We start from the raw sequence: 23419 nt of genomic DNA on the forward strand, positions 1-23419 counted from the left end.
CATTCCAAAAGTAGAGTTTAGTGTCCTACCATATGTGTTTCTGTAATACTTCTTTGCTCAAAGATAAATGGAGACTACTGGCAATATAATGTGGAAGTTATGTTGATTTTTCTAGGTATGGGAAGCTGCAATATCAGGAGTTGAATTTTAATCTTAACCAGGAAAGAAAAAAGCTTTCACCTTGGTTGCAGTATAGGCAAGAGTCCTTTCAACACCATTGCAAAGCTTTTGTCTTATGACAGAGGGCACTTTTTCCTGTGACCCACTAATAGCAACCCATCATCTGCATTGTGTCAGCACCACCAGCAAGCCAGTATTTCCATTCTTTGGGTTTTGGTGTTTAAAATATGCTCTGAGGCAATCTTTAGCCAGACTGAGCTTCCTATTTAGGAGAGTCAAGCTATCTCCTTAACTACCATTTAAGGTCTTTGGTAATGCTCTGATTAGAATTGCATAGGTGTCATTGGTCTACTCCAATCCTGTTTTTTCCTTAAGTTATTTTTATTTCAAAACATATATGAAGTGTTTCAGTAGAAATGTGTATTTCTTGAGGGCCTTCTATTTTTCAGGAATTGGTTTAAGTGCTGGGGATTTAGATGTGAGCAAAACAGACAAAAATCTAAGCTTATATTCTAGTGAAGGAATATAGAAAAAAGGTAAAAATGTATTAGTAAATACTTTGGAGAGAAACAGTGTTGCAGAAGTAGAAGGGAGTGCCAAGTAAAGTGCTCGTCAGGGTAAGCCTCACAGAAGTGGTACCCTTTGAGTAAAGACCTGAAGGAGATGAAGGATGTGAATGTTTAGAGAGAAGAGCATTCCAGGAGGACGAACAGCCAGTGCAAAGATCCTGAGGCCAGATCATGTTTAGTATGTAAGGAACTGCACAGAGTCCATTGTGGATTCATGCAGAGTAAGTGAGATGGAGAATAATCAGAGATGAAGTCAGAAAGTTAGCCTGGCCAGATCATTAATGGCCTCATAGGTCACTGTAGTAACTTCGGCTTTTACTTTTAATAACACATAAACTAATAAAGAGAATGACAGTAATATGATCTGACAGGTTTTGAAAGGATTGCTCTGGGTGTTACATAGATTAGATATGGGAAGCAGAAGTGGAATCAGAGAGACCAATTCGGAAAGCTGTTACAGTAGTCTAGGAAAGAGTCAAAGGGACTGAGAATGGTAGCAAGTGGTAGCTACCAGATGACAAGATGATAAGAATTGGTCAAATCTTGTTGTGTTTTTAACAGAATAGTCAGGATTGGGTGGATATGAGATTTGTGTGAGGAAAAGATGATGACTCCTTGGGTTTGTGTCTGAGACTAGGAAGAATAGAATTGCCTTGAGTTGAGATGGGAAGAGTGTATAAACAGCATATTTTCAGGAGCTGGAGGATTCAAGAAGAGCCTGGCTTTGAATATGTTAATTTTAAAATTCCTGTTTGATAACCAAGAGTTCTAGTAGGCTGGTTTCTTGCGTTTAGACGAAGGCCTGGTCTGAAGATATAAGATAAGTAGTTCTCAGAATATAAAGTTATAGAGCTGAATGAAATCACTGAGGGAAAGGATATGATTGGATAGTAGAAAAGATGTAAGGATAGAACTCTGGGGCATTTCATTGTTAAAAGTGAGGTAAAACATAACATTTTAAATCAAGCTACTTCAATTTAAAAAAAAAAAGAAGTAGGGTGAGCTTGGTGTATAATGGAAGCCAAAGTGAAGAAAACTAATTCAAAGAGGAGGGAGTAATCAACAGAATCAAATGCTATTGATAGATAAGTATGATGAAGATTGAATTTAACAGTGTGACCCTGACTAGAGGAATCAGAAGATAAATGGCTCAAGAAATCAATATATGTAGATAGCATGTCAACTTTAGCTTCGTTTGTCTTAGTCAAAATTAATGCTTAAAAAGCATTGAATCTTAGAACATTTCCATGAGATTGAAGTCTGTCTTTCACACTTATGAATATACAATACTTTTTTCCCCTTAACAATTACCAAGCACTGCTTCTGTTTTTCTCTGCACCAGTTGAGCTGTAACTCTATTCATTCCTATGTAATTTCCTAGTGATTTCCTAGTAAATTCCTAGAATGTTTATAATGAAAGGGACGTGGGAACTTATTTAGGCTCACTTGAACTCATTTATCTATTATGCTTGAAATTTTACATCATTTGTTATTGTTTTTTAATTTATTGTTTAATAAAGGACTTATCTATTTTCCCCAAAACAGAAATATGTTGGTGAAGTGTTTAACATCGTAAGTCAACAGTCAACAGCCCAGCCAGGATGCATCATCGCATTAGATCCCATTACCAAACTTGTAAGTATTATTTTTCTGGCTGCTTAGCATTAGGTAAATAATATGTATGTCAACTTATGTTGGTATTTATTTATATTCAGCAAGGCAGAAAAACACAGCTGCTTCATGTTTTTCAAGAAGACTTCATTTTGAATAACCTTGAGAAGAAAAGTCTGGGAAAAGGCAGACTATTATCTGATGAAGGTAAGGAAGAATTTTATATGTAATGTGAAATGAAATGTAGAATATGTTAAGCAGTTAATAAAGATAAGTTGATATAATGTTTCTTATTTATTTGAGGTTAAATTTTTCCTATATACATATGTGATCTCATTTATCATAAATATCATTATCTTTTTATTCTTAACAAGGAAATAACAGAAAATTAAAGGGGTTTGTCAGTTACGTTTTTTTAAAAAGCTTAATAGACATATTCTTTATCATTAATGTGTGAGTACTCTTTGCATGGGAGGGGTCCTGCCCTGACAATTTAGGTAGTATGGACACCTAACCTTTTAAAAATCTATAATTTAAAGCATTAGCTTCAAACTTAAAGTTATAAAGGCCAAGTGTCTTAATTAATACTTTTATAATTAAACAATTTTTAAAATTATATTAAACTCCTTCACCTGGTATTAATTGATACTTTGCATATAGGAAAACAGAGCAAAATAAAGAAAAATATGTTGGTTATCAGTTTCAGTTACAGAGCCAAACTGAACTCAAAATGACTTTACTTACCAAAGAACTGTGCAGTATGTGCCTTTTGCTTTAAAAGTCAGTTATCAAACCTCAAGTTACATTAATAACTGCATTCTGTTTTCTAGATTATTTTTCTTTTCTTGCACATCATTTCTTTATTCTGCCTTTTTTCTGTTTTTCTTCTCCTTTGAGAAGTACGTTTTTGAGTTCTGCATTTTTATGTTAAATGTCTAATTTCTTACCACTGCTTTCTTAGTTTTCTGTCATTTTTCCTGAGAATTCATGAACTGTGCCAAAATACTTGCAGTTCTTTTGTAACTTCTAAATATAATGATGGGAAGATGATAAAAAAGAGAAATAAAGGTGTCAGGTACAGGATAGAGTTGTTTATATTAACAAAATGTTGTTTATTTTTCCTTTTTATATTAAAATATTAATAAGAATTTCATATTGTTAATGATTCAAATCTCTTTAAGACTTTTTAAAGAAATTACTTTACTGTGCTTAAGGTTGAGTTTTGCTACGCTCTTCATCTATTCCAGTATTTCCTTTTCTATGATTCTTCAATTTTTAATTTTTTCTCTTTAAGAGTATTTTTTCTAGTTTTTCTTCAAATACTCAGGGAATTCTTATCAACTTATTCTTCAGAACTATTATTTTCATTATCAGAGTTTCCCAGAAAATACCCAGGGAGTTATGTTTTCGTCTTTTGTTCTATGTCAAGAAGAAAAGAAATGTTTTACAGATATTTTCATTATTGGAGCATTCTTTCTTGTTAGTAAAATTATCAGAAGTAGATTGATTTCTGTTCTTTTTTCTTTTGTTACAATCCCTTATCCTGTCCTTCCTCTTAATTCTTGCAATTTAAATGCCTAACTCAGCCAGAACACATTACCAAAGTTACCTTTTCATTTAGTCTCTTAACATAATATATTTTAAAATATTTGTGGTTATCTTTCTTTCCTAATGTTCCTTTGAAAACTGTTTTTGCTTTGTAAATTTTCAAAGTACAAAATCATTGCACATTAGTAATAGTTGCTCTCTGATTTTTTATATGTTCTATGATTTATGTAATTTCTATGTGATTTTTCTTTACATAATTTTGTACATAATGAAGACCAGCTTATAATTAAGAAAACTTGGATTAAAGTTTATCATTTTAAAAGTTCTTTTTTTTCAAGTCAAAATAAGCCACTGATTTTATGACATATTTTAGCTAGATTCATTTTTTTAGTCTACTTTGACCAACCTGTGTGCTGCTTAAATTATGTGACTAAGAAAATAATTTTTGAATAATGCATTGTATATTAAAAACTTAAATTTTGATGTTAGATAAACATCATTAATAGGTCATTTCATTAAGGGACTGACTGACTTCAGAATGTTTGGCAACACAATTTTCATCATGATATGTTGAGTTAAAGTGTCTATCACATAGTTCATATCTGTTCAGAAATTTCCTACTTCATATGGTATGATCTAATCTGTGTGAACAATGTGATAGCGATGACTAGTTAATTTTTTTAAGCTTGTCAATTCAAACATGAAATTTAAGCGTAGCATGAATATAATTGTTAAAATTTCAAGTAATTCATGTGGTAAAGAATTTGATTACATTCTGTAATGCCACTTTTTATTTGGAACTTTAGGTAAGAATTTTGAATTTTTAAAAATTTTGGTTAACTAGGGATATTTAATGTTATCACATTTATTCACGTTAATAGTGAAATATATCATTTATACCAACAGGCAACTCATCTAATGGATTTTCTGAAAAATTCTACCTAATTGTGATAGAGAGTGCCCAAGACAATCGTTCACTGTTACACATGTGGAATTTACATCTAAAGTCCATTCCTGTCTCACTGGGTGAGTTTTTGTTTTTTTTTTTAACTTAAATTATGTATGGTTAGATTGTTCAGTAGGTATTTTTAAAAGCTGTTCTTTTTGAGAGAGAATAATTGTGGTTTATTCTGTTAATTAAAAAAACACTTCTCTGATTTTCTTGCTGAAAAAATCATTAATATGTTCACTTATTTATCTTTTGTAAGACAGTGTTGAGTTATAAAATGTAGCAATTGTAATGTTTATGGGATTTCCCTCTCAGTTTTTGGTTCTTATGTTTTATAGATGAAAAGGCAGATACAAAAATATCTGAAGCAGTTTGGCAGCCAGGAGAACACTATTCTCCAGAGAAGATCCTGTCCCCTTTTTCACAAAAGTATCAGGCTTGCAGAGCAAATCTCCAGAGTACCAGCAAGCTGACTCTGTCTTCAGAAATGGTTTATAGCCAAGAGTTGGATTTGCCAGAAGGAGTTGAGATAATAAGTGTTAAGCCATCAGCAGGTATGTAAATTTTGTGAAAAGAGGCTAATCAAACTTTGTAATACATGAGTGTTTACTGTGTATTTAAAAATAGGTGCAACTCCCTCTTTTTAAATCCACGCAGAAGCAGAAATGGAAAGAATATCTTTTAAGTACTCTAAATTGAAATTTTAAATTTCTCATTATGTTTTCAGATTACTCTGACTTTTGTTAACCAGTTGTAGTCTTAAATATTGATTTCTAAAACAAATTTATATTATCCTTTTGTGGAGACAGAGTAAAAGTTTCCATGGCAGAGGTAATAATAGGGTTGCACCTTATTTGCCAGTTTTGATAATACTGGTAGTGGCTGCCTGGAGCTGTGTGCTGTGAAGGATTCTGAGTGTGTGGCTCCCGATACATATTTATTATCCTTATCTTACGGCAGTGGTTCTCAAAATGTGGTCCCCAGACCAGCAGCATCAGCACTGTTTGGGAACTTGTTAGAAATAAAAATCTTAGGCCATACCCTAGGCTTACTGAATCACAGACTCTAGGACGGGACCCAGCAGTCTTCTTTTAACAAGCCTTCCAGGTGATTCCAATGTACACAAAAGATCCAAGAACCCCTGTTCTAGGGTATTAAGAACACCAAGGCAAAATCCATCTTTTTGTCACTCAAGTTCTTTCATTTTCATAGTCAAAGTGTGGGGTTTTGATCTTTTCTACTTCTTTATCATTTTTTTGACTAATTACTTTTGAATGCTTTTCAGTTTGCCATGCTGTCAGGTACTTAATCTTTTCTCTTTGGTGAAGTTAGCAGGAGTTGGGGTAGTAACAGTGTTCTGGTAACTTTTACATTCTGGGGTTTTTTTTAATATTTCAATAAAAGAGGCATCAATGCAAGGAAAGGTAAAGTTTGAAAAAGAGTGACGTTTATATTGACACAGTTTTAAGAACTATCCTTAGCTAGTGCTGTATAATCTTCACTACTGAATTCTAATTTTAAAAAGAGGCTGTTCCTGTAAAGTACAGGAATTGAAGTAAATTATCTCAGAGTTCTCTTTCAGCTCTAGGTTTTTGTAATAATGTCCTTTTTATATACCTTTTTGATGTCATTAAAATCTTCTTACTGATCTCACTGATCCTTAAACTAAATACTGACTGTCATGTTGTTAACACTAGTCCATACAAAAGACTGAAACCTTTAGTACATGAAAACAGATATATTTAACCAAATTTGACATTTTATTAATGGATTATTCTTATTTTAGGACATCTGAGTTCTTCTTCCATATATCCCATGTGCAGTGCTCCTTATTTATTGGCAACTTCATGCTCAGATGAGAAAGTAAGATTCTGGAGATGCAGAGTAACAGATGGAGAATCTGCCACATCAAAGAATAGAGAAATGAATCTTACGTACATTTGGGAAGAATGGCCATTACTTATTGAAGATGGACTGCAGAGCAATAGTAGTATAACTGTACCTGGTAGGCCTATAGAAGTCAGCTGTGCACACACAAATCGTTTAGCAGTAGCGTATAAGCAGCCTGCATCTAGTAGTAGATCTTCTCAGGACTTTGTGATGCATGTGAGTATTTTCGAATGTGAGTCTACAGGAGGTTCATGTTGGGTCCTTGAACAGACAATTCATTTAGATGAGTTAAATACAGTGTTGGATTCTGGCATTAGTATTGATAGCAATTTAGTGGCTTATAATAAACAAGAGGTATATTTATCCAGTAAAGAGAGTATCACATCAAACACAAAGCATTTAGTTCACTTAGACTGGATGTCTAGAGAAGATGGTTCTCATATTCTGACTGTAGGAATTGGATCAAAACTTTTTATGTATGGACCCCTGTCTGGCAAGGTACAAGAACATACTGGTAAGGAAAGCCTGGCATTCCCTCTCTGGGAGAGTACTAAAGTTGTGCCTCTTTCTAAATTTGTACTGTTACGAAGTGTGGACTTGGTTTCTTCTGTAGAAGGCTCTCCACCTTTTCCTGTTTCTTTATCATGGGTCCGGGATGGCATCTTGGTGGTAGGAATGGACTGTGAAATGCATGTGTATTCCCAGTGGCAGCCATCTTCTAAACAAGAACCTGTTACAACAGATTCATACAATGGGAGCACTCCATCTATAATAAGTTTAATAAAACAGAGTAACTCATCAAGTTCTGGATTACATCCTCCGAAGAAAACTCTGACTCGGTCCATGACTAGTCTTGCACAGAAAATCTGTGGAAAGAAAACTGCACTAGATCCCTCTATGGATATGGAAGATTCAGGACTTTTTGAAGCAGCTCATGTTCTTTCCCCAACTTTACCTCAGTACCATCCTTTGCAGCTTTTAGAACTCATGGATCTTGGAAAAGTTCGGAGAGCAAAGGCCATCTTATCGCATCTTGTCAAGTGCATTGCTGGGGAAGTTGTGGCTCTGAATGAAGTTGAATCTAATCATGAGCGCCGACTCAGGTCTCTCACCATCAGTGCTAGTGGAAGCACTACCAGAGACCCTCAGGCATTCAACAAGAGTGAAAATACAGATTACACAGAAATTGATTCTGTCCCTCCACTTCCCTTATATGCCTTACTTGCTGCAGATGATGATAGCTGTTACTCATCGTTGGAGAAATCTAGTAATCAGGGTACCTTAAATAACTCAAACAAGTTGTCAAAAGAAAATTATGATGAGCTTTTTCAGATCTCAGCTTTAACGACTGATAGTCATGTATTAGAGACAGATGAAGAAAATACAAAGCCCAGAGTTATTGACCTTTCACAGTACAGTCCAACTTACTTTGGTCCTGAGCATGCTCAGGTTCTTTCTGGCCACTTACTTCATTCTAGTTTACCGGGACTCAGCCGGATGGAGCAGATGTCTTTGATGGCTTTAGCGGATACAGTTGCAACTACCAGCACTGATATTGGAGAAAGCAGAGACAGAAGCCAAGGTAATACTAAATTTGGTATAAGATTAGAGGAAAAACTAATGGTAATATTTTTACTTTTTTTTTCATAGGAAATAATCTTAATTTTTATAAAAATGATAGCCATGAATGTTTTTGTAAACCATTATGGCCTTCATAATAGTTTTAACTTGAATATATACTGTTTATCCCATAAATCATAGTAACCTAAGAAAATGCACAAAGATTCAATATCCCAAGTCATTTTTACTTGTCTTCTTAATATTACGTTAAAAATTCAACTACTCGGTTTTAAGTTTAGCAAAATTTAACATTCTTAATAAGTAATTACTTTAGATACTTGAAAATAAAATATGCTTTCTCCTTTATTATTTTTCTCACATTGTAACAACTCACTATTAATTTGTTTTTTTTAATATTGAGGATTTTTTTAAAGTTAGCATTAATGTATACTCCTTCCTACAATAACAGAAACAAGCATAAAAAAATTAGGTCTCTTTGTCACTCAAAGAGCATTTTTTTCTTTTTAATCTCCTAAGTTATGAACAGATTTGTAGAATTCTCATCAAATTTCGAATAAGATCTGAAATTAACAGCCCAACCTTGTGCACCAGATGTAGGTCAGTAGGATGCACTCTTTGAACTATGCTTGCAAGGAAAATATGGGGTAAATTTAAGAAAAAATAACAATAATAAAAATCAGAAATTTAAGAAAAAATAAGTTGGTCATGAATTGTGAAATGAAATATTACTAGTAGACATTATTTTTGATGTCACTGTCTTACAGGTGCTTTATGTTTTTAATTACCTTAAGTAAAAATCAGGCCCTCCACCGTATAGCCATTTCTTCCAGTGTTAGCAGATTATTGGAATGGGTATATGACTTGAATGACTATGTAAAGTATTGTAACATGTACCACAGAGAAGTTTAAACTATTTGAAAAATGAGTCACATTTTAATTTAAGTATTCATATCAGAGGAAATGATACTGTTTAAAAAGTCAAAGACCCTGAATCAATTCATTCTTCTCTTTGTTGTTTTTCACATTAACTATGCAACTTTTTTGTAATATATAATTGTGTAGAAAAAAGATATATTAGATAACATTTAGACTATAACTTTTGTCAGTTTTACAGTCTTTGTCATTGTATTTGATGCTGTAACATGCTGCTTGCCAGAATTATTAGCATTTATTTGTGTTTCACTAGTAAAAAAATATACACTTACAAAGAAAATAAAATACAAATAAAAATACAATTTTTTTCTTTTTTATAGGTGGAGAAACTCTTGATGAATGTGGGTTAAAATTTCTTTTGGCTGTTCGACTTCATACTTTTCTTACAACTTCTCTTCCAGCTTATCGAGCTCAACTGCTTCACCAAGGTGATTCTGGTAGTAATCTATTAAAAGAAAGTTGGGCGAGTAGATAAAGAGAGGCTTGAGAAAATTAAGGTTGTTTTATGCCAGACATGATAATGATGACAAATTTGACACATTGTAAATTTCCTTTATTTATTTTAAAAATGTTTATTTTAACCTCATCTTCTTTGTTTACAATACTAGAATTTTTTTTTAGATGGAAAGAGCTAGTGAAGAAATAGAATTTGGGCAATGGATATTATGTGTTATGTTTTCAAATGCATTATTCATTAAAAGCCAGTTAGTATTGTTTTATTCTCTTTAATTTCTTCTTTTAATATTAATTTTTCTTTTTTTTTTGACATCTATCTAAAATCATTTTTCCACAAAATTTGAATATTATTTTTGTTACAAAAATAATACATACTTAATTTTAATTGTTTTCCAAAAAGGTACAGAACATAGAAAATAAAAATCCACTCACCACCAAAACTTCTTTTAACATTAACATGTATTTCAGATATTAGTTTAATAACATCTCAGATACTTTTATATTGTTAGCCAAGACTCCCAAAGTGACAGAAATACTTTACTTAAATTTAAGGTAACCTAAGCAAAACAAAATATTTATTATTGGCTCAGTGCCCAGCAAGTTCAAGAGATAGAGCTGGCTTCCTGATCTGAAGGTTTAAACAGTGTTATTGGGGACTCCACAAGTTAGCTTCTGCTCATTGGTCTCTGTCTCTTGTTTTCTGTTTTCCTTTCTGTCTCTGATTCTCCTTCTGCTTCCTCCTTCCCTTCATTTTGCATTTAGCTTTGGAAAAGGGAAGTTTAAAATTCTAAGTCAGATTCTTTATTTATGAAAAATGATTAAACTTGGTTGAGAGATAATAGCAATCTAAAAATAATTTAGAATAACAGTCATTCAAAGCATAGATGTTTGTTTGTTTAATTAGTTTATTTCCAAAAACTTGGGTGTAGTGGGCATTTCAGATTCCTTGACACTGTTTATAAGGTTAAAAATCTGAATTTGTTATGTTCATATAAGTCAAAGTCACATCTTATAATTAATCATTTACTTCATCCAGCAATACTAAACAAAATGTAAAGTAAACAAAATAGAAACTGAACAATAAACACCACATATGTGAGCCAGTGAGTTGAGAGACTTGCTGATGTAAGTGATGCATTGTAAGTATAAAAGTATCTTATTAATATGGGTACTATCCCAAATACTGGCAACTGTATTATTTCTTTTAATCCTCACAACAATATAATAAGGTAGGTGCCATGATAATTCACATTTTATAAATAAGGAAATTGAGGAATCAAGAGACAAAATAATTTGCCCAAAGTTATATAGTTAAGATGGAGTTGGAATTTAATTTATGCATTTTTTTTTTAGTTTTTAAAAATATTTTATTCATTTATTTAATGTTTGCTTTTTAATTTTTGTTTGGGGAAGGGTTATTAGCTTTATTTGCATATTTATTTTAATGGAGGTACTGGGGACTGAACCCAGCACCTGTGCATGCTAAGCATGCACTCTACTACTGAGCTATACCTTCCCTCCCTAATTTATGGATTCTGATTCCAGAGTTTTTGCATTCTTACGTTCTGTTCATCAGTTACACTGTCTCCTAGATGCTTTTTTAATTCCATGGAATTAACTCCATGCAACAAATGTTGACCATAGGAGACTAAACATACTAGAGAACGGAAATACTCAGCACAGTGACATTTGTGCATAAGCATTTTTTCTTATCTCTTAAAAAAATACATATTTTAATTACAGAAAATACATACTCATTGTAGAAAATACTGATGTGATCTCATTGTTTGGAGAAGCAAGAAAAAAAATAATCCATATTCCCTCCAACCCCAAACACTTAATTATAACTCCGTGTGTCTCATACAAAGTTTAGGCATTTTATTGCAAATATGGAACACATATTTCTGATTACCATTATGTAATGATGTTTATATTTCTTATAAATGTTATTTTGACATTTCTTCAGGCCTGTCTACTAGTCATTTTGCCTGGGCATTTCATTCAGTAGCAGAAGAAGAACTGCTGAACATGTTGCCAGCAATGCAGAAAGATGATCCCACATGGTCTGAACTTAGAGCTATGGGAGTGGGATGGTGGGTCCGGAATACCCGCATCTTACGCAAATGCATAGAAAAGGTAGGTGTTTTATTTTGATATAAAAATGAATTAATATATTTTGCATGTTTCTTTCATTGATATTCCATATTTTCTCTCCTGATTCTTTTTTTTAAGCAGTAAATTGCTTTTAAATAGCCTTTATATTTCACAATATCATGTTAGCATAATTTTTTAAAATTTAGAATCTAGTTCTTAAATTGCTAGTTGACATATTTGTTTAGTAGTATACGTCTGGTTTTTACAAAATAATATATGTACACATTTAGGAAAATAAAACAGTACAGAAGAGCTTGTAATAAAAAGCATACTCCTCTTTCCACCTCTCTGTAATCTTGTAGGCCACCACCATGATTATTTTTATAATTATAAAATGAATGAATAAATAAATTTGCATATGAGTGCATGCATTCATACACTTTTAAAAAAATTTATTGAACATCTAAATAGAGAATGTATCCCAGTCTTACATATGAGGGAAAGTATTTGTTTACTTAAAAACTGTTTCTGTGAAATTTTGACTGAAATTTTCTAATTATAGGTAGCCAAAGCAGCCTTTTATAAAAAGAATGATCCTTTAGATGCTGCCATTTTTTACCTTGCAATGAAAAAGAAAGCTGTGATTTGGGGATTATACAGGTAGGTAAGAAAACTGCTTCAAAATGAAAAACCTTTCATAAAGAGTAAATGTATGAAATAACAATTTGTTGTTCTTGTAAGTGTGATTTATGTAGATTCTTAGTTATTTTTGTATTTTATGTGGAAGAAGCCCAGATGTCTTCTAGTGACACCTGGTTACATTAGTTACATGAGGTTACATTAGATTTTTTAAGTTTATTAGAGCAGCAAAACACTTTTTTGCTTATTTCAATAATTCTCATGATGTTCCTATGGAACAAAGAACTAAACCAGCAACTTTTATCTGGAGTAGGGAAGAAGATGAATTGGTGGAGTCTGGAAAACACATCTACTCTCTGCCCTTTCAAGAGCTCGTGGACCAGGCTCTCTCTCCAAACTACCCCCTCTTCCTAAGGACCCTGACCCCATTATTGAGCTGGGGTCACTTTGAATTTTTCTCTTTTGCTTGTTCCCAGCTAGACTTAGTGAACATGATTACCATAAATACTCCACTATTCATTTTGGGTTCAGTTGTAGGTGTATCCATATGAACTGCAACCTTTGGGGGAAAATCATGGTATCAGTCAGTTTTCTGAGAGACTAGGTATTTTAGGATTGTTTTGAATCAGGACAGATTCCTTGCATTTTGATCATTGAAGTCATCTTCAGATGGGCATTTGGGGTAAAGGTGATTGATTAAGTTTTAATGGTAAAATAGTACAGAAGTTAATATAAATTATATATTTTGCATGGGCTTAAAAATTATTTCTCACAGTGCTGCTAGTGCAATTTTCTTTGTAGTTTGAAATAAATTTTTTCAGTAATCTCTGGAATTTATATGGAAAAGCAAATGTTTACCATAAGTGTCCTTTTGCTCAGAAAAGAAGCAGATACATAGTAGTTTATAAAGTGGTAAATATTTCTTTAGAGTCTTAACTTTTAAGTGACTGGCTTTATTGGGTCTGATGTAGAAACATTGTGTTCCAGAATTTTCATACTTTCTTTTTTCTTGATAGATCCCAAAAAGATTCCAAGATGACACAGTTTTTCGGACACAATTTTGAGGATGAAAGATGGCGTAAAGCAGCTTTAAAGAATGCTTTTTCTTTGTTAGGAAAACAAAGATTTGAACACTCTGCAGCATTTTTTCTTTTAGCTGGTTGCCTCAGAGATGCAATTGAGGTAATGAATGAATTTTTTTAAAAATAGCATTGTCATCCTTTTAAGCTCTTTTATCTTTTTAAGCCATAGCCTAAATTTTTTTTTTTTAATTTCAGTGTAGGTATAGTGGAGATAACACAAGGCTTAATGCCTGTAGTAACTGGTAATATTTAATAGTTACTTTAAAATTTTGTCTTTTAGCTTGAATGATATTTATACAGAATTAAAATTAACCAGCTTGTGTTGGTTGGTAGAGATAGGTTGTTGATCTGACTCTTAAGAATATTTATGAACAAATTAAAGAAATAAAAAGTTTGTCCTATCACTTTTATCATGTGTGAACCTGTATTTGTCTCTGTTAGTTGATGAACCTTAGCAAAATTTTAACTGATTATTTCTCAGTAAACCTTAAAAAATTATTAACACTTAAAATTAAAATGTAACAGTTTTCTCAAATTACCCTTTTGCTCAGTTTCATGCAGGTAACTCAAAACAACTTTTTGATTTGGAAACATTGTAGTCTGCTGAGGTAGATGGGGAAGAGTAAAAGTTCAAGAATACAACAAAATATGTCATCTGAATTGATGCTGTTAAGAATTATTCAGTATTTCCTTGTTAGGCTAATTCTTTTTACAAATACATATTTAGTACTAGCTGTTAGATTAGCATAAATATTGCCAAGTAAATTTGCTGAAGCTTGTTTTGTTTGCAATTATCCTTTTTCACTAATTTCAGATATTAATAAAACTTTGTGTTCATCTAGTTATTGAGTTTACCTTAAAACAAAAGATAGCCTTGCTTATTTATAAACAAAATTTCTTGTTTTGAAGGTATGTCTTGAGAAATTGAATGACATTCAGTTGGCTCTTGTAATAGCAAGACTCTATGAGTCTGAATTTGATGCATCTGCAACATACAAATCTATTTTATGTAAAAAAGTCTTGGGAATTGATTCTCCTATCAGTGAACTCAATTCATTGAATATAAATATGCATTATGATCCTTTTCTTCGGAGTATGGCATATTGGATTTTGGAAGATTATAGTAATGCTCTGGAAACATTAATAAACCAACCTATCAGAGAGGATGATGGTAAGCTACACTTCTAAGATGTTAATAATCAGGAGTTTTATTAGTGTTTGCTAGGTGCAGAACACACCGTTGGGTGCCAAGGGATAATACAAAGCAAATTGAAGCATGATCTAAGATTTATGGTTTAGTTGGGGACACAGAGTTATATATACAGGTTTTTCTTTTTTCCTTGTGCAACTAAATCCTTTGAAAACCAAGGACTTTGGATTTTCTGTTTTTATGTAATTGATGTATTGAACATAGATGTTATCAACATTTCAATATAAATGTTTTGAAGAAGATAATGATATAAAGTCAATTTATCTTAGGTGGAAGTTAGTGCATTTGTTATCAGTTTATATATATATATTTTTTTTTAATTGAAGTATAGTCAGTTTACAATGTTGTGTCAGTTTCTGGTGTACAGCATTATGCTTCAGTCATACATGTACATATATATATTCGTTTTCATATTCTTTTTTGCTGTAAGTTACTACAAGATATTGAATATAGTTCTCTGTGCTATACAGTATAAACTTCTTGTTTATCTGTTATATAGATGTATTAGTTAGTGTCTGCAAATCTCGAACTCCCAGTTTACCCCTTCCCATCCTCTTCCCCGCTGATAACCCTAAGTTTGTTGTCTATATCTGTGAGTCTGCTTCTGGTTTGTAAATAAGTTCTTTTGTCTCATTTTTTTAGATTCCACATACAGTGGTATCATATGGTGTTTTTCTTTCTTTTTCTGGCTTACCTAATTTAAAATGACATTCTCCAGTTCCATCCGTGTTGCTGCAAATGGCATTATTTTATTATTTTTATGGCTGAGTAATATTCTATTATAATTTTTATAGTAAAAATATATTCAGTATAGAGAAAGCTGATGTGATGAATAAGCTAAATAACTTCTTGACTGTCTTGTTCATGAGATAAATAAAGTAGAGAATTTTTTTTAATGTACCCATTTGAGTTCTACTGCTGCCTTTTGTTTTAGAAACCCTCTTTGCTAAAGCTTTTCAAGAGGCTAATATAAAATGAAATTCTTTATTTAAATTCATATAAAAATGATGGGCTGTGCTTTTCAAATATTTTTCCATGGGTAGAATTGAATTATATATTTAGCAAGTATAGTACGTGTCATATCATTTGGTGTACTAATTGGAAAAGGTTAATAAAAAGTTCATAGCTTTTTACGTACCATCATTTAATCAGGAAGTAATGTGTGTCTTTATTAGGAGAGACTTACGAGAAAGCCATGTTACTCAGTTGTTTAAGTCTCCTAGCCATTGGAGCTGAAGATTTTCCAACTGGCCTATGTATAATGAAAAGGGAAAAAGAAAAGCCTTTTCCAGTCAGTTTTTTTATACCTATACATATTCATGTCAAAGATGTGTTTTGATTTGGGATTCATACATGATCATATACTTTTAGAGCCAATTAAACCTATATTCTAAAAGAAAAAAATAAAAGGTAATAGTGGCTTGCATCAGGATGGTAGGAGTGGAGACAGAGAAGTGGTTGGATTTGGAATATAAATTTAAGGTTGATTTAAGGTTTAAGATTGATAGCACTGGTTTGGATATGGAATGTGAAGGAATTAAGAGTCAAGGTTAACTCCTGGGTTTTTAATTTGAGCAGTAGATAAATGATATGGGGAAAGCTAGGAGCAGATTTTGGAGAGTGTTGCTTTAGATAGAGAAGACTTCTCAATAAGGTGACCTTTAAAATGAGACCTAATTGAAATGGGTGAGTTATCAGTCAGTGCAGATATTTGGGTAAAGAGTGGTTTAGACCAAGGGCACACTAAATAAAAAGGGCATTGAGGCAAGAGATTTTTACATGTAAATGGAAATGTAGGCCTTTGGATATAGTATTCTAGATTCACAAGGAGAAGTTGAGACTGGAAATAGAGATGTGCAAGTTATCAGCATATAGATAGTGTTTAAAGCCATTGGACTGTAGAAGTTCACTCAGGGAGTGTAGATAGAAAAGAAGGCAAGTACTGAACTCTAGGACACTCCACATTTAAAAGTAGAAAAGATGAGGAAGATCTTGCAAAGCAGACTGAGGAGTGTCCAGGGAAGGAGGAGAAAAAGAACTAAGAGTGTGTAACTGGATATTTTTTAATGTCTTAGATTTTTACCTGAAGAGATGTGAAATCAGCATTTCTGACTGTGTTAGAACATTTTTATTATAAATGTGCTCTTGTCTCTTTGATGCTATGTATTCGTGTTGCCTTAAATTTTTCTCTCAAGACCAGGTGGGTAAGATGCCATGATAGAGAAAAATGACTACAGGACAACTCTTGGAGAATTTTTCTTGGCTCATAAAATGAATTTACTTTCAGATCATGTCATGATGTCAGCCTGTAATCCTGCAGTTTTTAATTTCTACAATTATCTAAGAACACATCCTCTTTTGCTGAGACGTCATTTCGGATCATCTGATGCATTTTCCACGCACATGAGTTTAACAGGAAAGAGTGGACTGGCAGGAACAATTAATTTAAGTGAAAGAAGATTATTTTTTACTACTGCGAGTGCTCATTTAAAAGCTGGCTGCCCCATGTTGGCTTTGGAAGTATTATCCAAGATGCCAAAAGTCATCAAGAAAACGAAACCCTTTTGTAGAACATCTAGTTTTCTGGATACTAGTAAAGTGTGTTCCCCTTCTTCGTTAAAATTGGATGCAAAGGAGGATAAGTCTTCTGCTATTGATTGGTCACAGTCACTGCTAAATGGTTTTGGATCTTCTTCAGAGGGTTCCTCAGAGAAGCAGTCAAATTCCACTCTTTCTTTTGACTGGAGCCAACCAAGTATTGTATTTCAAGATGACTCTTTAGAATTAAAATGGGACAGTGATAATGATGAAGAAAATGAGGATCTCCCTATTTCAATGAAAGAATTAAAGCCTTTACAGAGAAAAATAGGGAAAAAAATAGATGAAACAAGTTCTAATTACTCAGAATCTCTCAGCACACTAGATGAAAATGACATTTTAGATCCATCAGAAGATATAATTGCAGTTCAGTTAAAATTTAGAGCATGTTTAAAGATTCTCACAGTAGAACTCCGTACCTTATCTACTGGTTATGAAATAGATGGTGGGAAATTGCGATACCAGCTGTACCACTGGCTTGAAAAAGAGGTGATCGCTCTTCAGAGGACTTGTGACTATTGTTCAGATCCTGAAGAATTACAGTCTGCATTTGGTGAAAATGGAGATGAATTTGGATTAAATGAAGATGCTGAAGATGTGCTTCACCAAACAAAAGTGAAACAACTGAGAGAAAATTTTCAGAAAAAAAGACAGTGGCTTTTGAAATATCAGTCACTCTTGAGGATGTTTCTTAGTTACTGCATACTGCATGGGTCCCACGGTGGGGGTCTTGCATCTGTGAGAATGGAATTGATTTTGCTTCTACAAGAATCTCAGCAGGTATGTAACTTACGTGATAACCAGTCAAAATAGTGCATATATGAAAAACAGTTTTTGAGATTGATCTTTTAGTTTTTAAGTATTAAAATTGTTGATTTTCTTAATTATGGTTCCTTTAAGTAAAGCTCCAAAATTTTTGTGTGAAATTCATATTACGAATTTCTAGATTTATGTATGTATTGTGGTTTAAGGACAGTTTGTTATCAGACCCTGTGAACTGCTTAATTCATATTAAACATTCTTACATGAATGCCTTGTGAGGTAATGAGCTTCTCCTTGTGATAAGAGAGTATTGTCCCATCATTTTTCATTGTAATGGGTAGAATGTTAACCTCCTCAGGTCACTTCTACCCGTGAAAGTTTCTGTTATGCTTTCAATTTTAATTGTTCTGAAGTTTTTCAGAGAGACCCCTGAATTACTTAAGTAATGGATTGTGACTGTAAATAATTAGTTATCCTTTTTTTGCTTTGTTTTTAAGGAAACAGCAGAACCAATATTTTCTAGCCCTCTGTCAGAACAAACCTCAGTACCTCTTCTCTTTGCTTGTACAGCCAGTGCCAAAACAGTAGTTGCCAATCCGTTATTGCACCTTAGTAATTTAACACATGATATTTTACACGCCATCATAAACTTTGATTCACCACCCCATCCTGATGTCCAGAGCAATAAAGTAAGTATGCTTGGTTTCAGACATTTAATTTCCTGTATACTAAGTATGATAAAACGAAAAGATAAGTGTTAAGGCTTTTTATAAACAATGTTAAACATCAGACTATACATTCAGATTGTTACATTACAGGTTTTTATTGATCTTGATCAAAGAAAATTTCTGGTTATAGGCCAGGCTCATCTTACTTATGTTACTTATACCTAATAGGGTACTTGAAATTTTAATTTTTATTTAGTTTTATTTAACCACTTCATTAAGGTAAGAGTAATAAGTGTGTATGCACATGTATGAGTAATTCTTTAGCAGTAAACTTAGCGAAAAATTTGGTGGTGTTTTAGAGACAGAAACTTAATATCATGTAAAAGTACTAGTGTGTAAGTATCTCTCTTTTTTTTTTTTCTCTGCATAATCTGTCATCTGATTCTCTCCCACCTAGCCGGCTGTGATATCACACCATTTCCATTTTCTTCTTGTCTAATGGTGGCTTCTCCTATAGTTTTACCCTCTTGGATAACCTTAACTTTTATAAATTAATTTTGCCAGTTTATTTCTTATACTGCTCAGTAGTATAAATGCCCACATTGCATATTATACAGTTAGAAATTTAATTTTCTTCAGATTGTGCTCATTTAACCAAACTTTATTCTGTATTTAACTTTAATAATAAGTAGGCCCCTGGTATATCTGCTTTTGCTGCTTAAAGAACCATCCTGAAACATAAGTAGCTCAAAATAGCCATGATCTATTTTGCTCATGATTCTGCGGATTGGCTCATCAGTTCTTCTCTTTTGAGTCAGCTCGACTGATAGCTGGATACTTTCACTTGTCTTTGGTCAGCTGGCAGATAGACTGGATTCTGGATGACATAGGATGGCCTTATTTACATTTCTGGTGGTTGGCAGACTGTTTGCAGGACTGACAGGAGACTGGGTCATGTGTGTCTTATCCACCAGCAGGCAACCCTAGGGTATTAGTCTGGGTTCTCTAGAGAAGTAGAACCAATAGGGTGTGTGTGTGTGTGGGTGTGTGTTTGTGTAGAAAAAGCCTTATTATAAGCAGTTGGCTCACTTAATTATGGAGGCTGAGAAGTCTCAAGATCTTCAGATGGCAAGCTGGAGGCCCAGGAGAACAGATGCTGTAGTTCCACTCTGAGTCCAAACGCCTGAGAACCAGGAGAGCTATTAGTGTAAGTTCTAGTCCAGACACCAGCGGGACTGAGACCCAAGAAGAGCCAATGTTTCAGTTCTAGTACAAAAGTGGGAAAAGACCAATGTCCCAGCTCAGTGCAGCCAGGCAGAAGTTCCCTCATACTCAGCCTTTTTGTTCTACTCAGGTCTTCAGTTGGATGAGGCCACTCACACTAGGGAGGGCAATCTGCTTTACTCAGTCTACCATTTCAAATGTTAATCTCATCCAAAATCACCCTAAGAGGCACACACAGAATAATGTTTGACCAAATGTCTGGGCACCCTTGGCCTAATGAAGTAAACAGATAAAATTAACCATTTCACCTAGGTTATTTCACATAGTGGTTCCAGGAATTTAAAGAGCAAGAGTGGAATTTGCAAGGCATTTTGAGAACTAGTTTCAGTAATCACACATCACTTTTGCTGGGTCCTCTTAGACAAAGCACGTCACAAGTCAGCCCAGATTCAATAAGTGGAGAAATAGACTTCACCTTTTGATTGGAGAAGCTGGAAAATATTATGATTATTTTTGTAGTCTCCTATATGAGGCCTTTGCTGTCTTCCTTTATATGATGCTACCTTTGATTTTAATTCATATCACATGGCTATTCATAACAGAAGGAAAAATAGCAATTAGATTTTAATCTGCACGTAAGAGTATCATTCTTCATAATCAGATCAAGAACCTGGCCTTTTAATAGTCTAGTCTACTTTCTTACCTAGGTTAAGTGTCTCCATCCTCAGATCTACTTCTGTTTTTTCTCTTCTCATGCCATATTAAGAGTCCTGTCTTTCCTCAGTACAAATACTTGCCTTTCAATTGCTGTAATTCATACCTTCCTCTTTCTCTGAAATGCCACTCTCCAAATTGCTTTCTGTAGTAACTTGAATGTGCAGAAGCCTATTCTTCAGTGATCTGTTCATAAGTGAACTGTCATCATCAGGCTGGGCTTCATATTTTGCTTGAGGAAGGAGCATGTTGAGTCTTGGGAGCTTGCTTTTAATGCATGGTTCATTGCACTACTGAATAGCTAATGTCTGTTCTCATTTGTGCTTGAAATAGAAATTAGGTGGCAGTTGTGTGTTTTATAATTTCTGCCAGAGGCCTCAGGTTTTGTTTGTTTGTAGCAAGGCCTCTCCAGACAGAAATTAATATTAAGGGAAAAAGGAAACATTTATAAGGGGGAAATAGTTTTTTCATCTTTTTAAAAATGCTGGTTATATTGGATCTTGAAAACTAAATTTTTAATGAAGTTATACTTAAAGTAATTTTTTGTTTTTTCCCCCAGGTATATGTAATGCATACTTTAGCAGCCTCACTTTCTGCTTGTATTTATCAGTGCCTTTGTGGTAGTCATAACTACAGGTAAGTATCTTTTATGAAATTTAAGAATGTTTGCAGTAACTGATGAGGTTTGATAATTTGTATGATTTTGATTTAGAAATACTGTACACAGCAGTCCACTTTAAATAATGCAAAAGCATATGGCTGAGGTATTGAATCTTTTTTGTTTCCATCTTTGAAATTTTACCTTATGTCTTAATGGCAAATGCATCTCAAGTAAACTCTTCACAATATAACTTTATTTAGCAGCCTTTTATTTTTCACTGCCTAGTGTTAGGTATTGTGATACACACTGGAATAAGGTCTCCTTCCTTAAGGTCTGTCTAATTAGAGACAACCATGTGAACTGATTAATGATATGTAGCATGACATAATACTTAAATGATACGTCCTATAAAATAATAGATAGTAAATGTCTCAGGATGCACAGAGAAGGGAGTGACTGACTTGGAGTTGAGAAAAATTTTACACGATATTTGATGTTTATGATTTTTCTCTTTATATCCTAAGGTTTCATATTCACTATAATTTATCTAGGCTTTTAAAAAATAGTTTGACACTGGGATATTGTGTCTTTCTTTAGTTCTTTGGAATTCCCTTACTCTATTTCTTTAAATATTTTATCTTCACTCTTCTCTTTCCTTCCCTATGAAATAGATATTAGAACTTGTATGTGTCCCTCTTATTTGCCTTTTAGCTTTCCTCTCAAATGATCCTTTTCTCTATTTCTTTTTGCTTCATTTAAGAATAAATCCTAACTTCATTTTCCAGACACTAATTCATTCTTCAGCAATGTCCTATCTTTTATTTAGCTATTTGAGTTTATATTTTAGAAATTCTATTTTTCATTTTTAATATCTCTTTATTAAGTAGCCACTTTTTTTTGTAACTTACTGTTTCTTGAGTTTTTTTTTTTTTTAACTTCTCTGTGTATTAACCACTTTCTTTAATGTTCTCCTAAGTCTGCTTCCTCAGGTGTAGGCACTTCTCTGAGTTTGTTGTCTCTTAACATGTCAGCCTTCCTTTGTGTTGATTTTTGATTATTTATCTTATGTGTTTGAATTCTCCCATGAGTCACCTCAGCTTACAACTCTGGTTATGGAATCCCGTGGTAGTTTCATCCTAATTTTCTTTAACTTAGTCCTCCAAAAGTTCACTTTCGTGTTATTAAATGTGAATTTATTTTCATCAACCTATTTTTATCCTTCTCATTATTTCCTTATATTTACTTTAGCAGGGGGGATTCTTTTGTTGTTACTCTGCCACCTTGAAAGTGGAAAGTAAAGCAAGAGAACCATTTACATATGCATCAAAATGTTGTGACTAATAGGACTTGACAGTTAGAACAGATCTAAACCAATAAATATGCTATATTTAAATATTATATTCATTTACCTAACATGTTATATAGGAACTACTGACAGGATTTAACAAATTTTTCATACCATTTTCTCTCAGATTTATTTCATAGTTTATGTCAAGCTGTAATTTATTTTGTTCATTTATCTGTTTATTTAGTTTATTTTAGTTTTAGCCACTTACTAAGAGAAGCTTACCCTGAATTCCCAAATTGTGTGAATACTACTCTTTGGCTATCAGAGCACAGGTTTTTGTCTTTAAAAGCAATGTGATAAAATTATGTGTGTCTGATTCCCTATCAGACTATAAATTTCACAGGAGGACAAACCAGGTTTTTCATTAAATGCCTGGTTACCTGGTGCATGTATCTAATGTAACCTAGCATGATGTAGGGTAGAATAGCCATTAAATATCACACTGAACCTAAACTGGCTTTATATTTGATTCAATAACCTTGTTTTAAATTGTGATATATAAGCTTGCTGTTTGTGGTCAATAATGATTTGATTTTCTCATTTGTACATATTCTGTGTCTTTTAGTAAATATATTTAAAAGCTTTCATACCTGTTTTAATTTAGATAATTTAAAGAACACTTTGTTGCATTATAGTACTAGACTGTAAAGTACAGTACTTAAATGTAAAGCAGTATAACTAATACACAAAATTTTGTATTTAAGGTACCCTAGAAGTTAGATCTAAAACGTGAAAATGTTACATGTGAAAATTATTTTAGTTCATTATATATTATTATTATTGCTGTTGTTTTATTATATTGTTTTTATTATCATTGTAGAT

General features: G+C 33.0%; 1 protein-coding gene across 15 annotated transcripts in view; it reads left to right on the top strand.

The window, feature by feature from the left end:
• The window catches only part of DMXL1 (Dmx like 1), a 114103-nt gene that overhangs the window by 43609 nt on the left and 47075 nt on the right, over positions 1-23419 (top strand). For all 15 annotated transcript variants that reach the window (XM_074360519.1, XM_074360520.1, XM_074360521.1 and 12 more), the window contains exons 14-26: positions 2235-2324; positions 2405-2507; positions 4755-4874; positions 5136-5351; positions 6584-8269; positions 9522-9629; positions 11624-11793; positions 12314-12411; positions 13407-13572; positions 14382-14643; positions 16970-18060; positions 18540-18731; positions 21208-21284. In XM_074360519.1, coding sequence (XP_074216620.1) covers positions 2235-2324; positions 2405-2507; positions 4755-4874; positions 5136-5351; positions 6584-8269; positions 9522-9629; positions 11624-11793; positions 12314-12411; positions 13407-13572; positions 14382-14643; positions 16970-18060; positions 18540-18731; positions 21208-21284 — 4379 coding nt within the window. The remainder of the gene's footprint in view (positions 1-2234; positions 2325-2404; positions 2508-4754; positions 4875-5135; positions 5352-6583; positions 8270-9521; positions 9630-11623; positions 11794-12313; positions 12412-13406; positions 13573-14381; positions 14644-16969; positions 18061-18539; positions 18732-21207; positions 21285-23419) is intronic.

Source organism: Camelus bactrianus, chromosome 3 (assembly GCF_048773025.1).
Source record: "Camelus bactrianus isolate YW-2024 breed Bactrian camel chromosome 3, ASM4877302v1, whole genome shotgun sequence".
NCBI classification, from domain to species: domain Eukaryota; kingdom Metazoa; phylum Chordata; class Mammalia; order Artiodactyla; family Camelidae; genus Camelus; species Camelus bactrianus.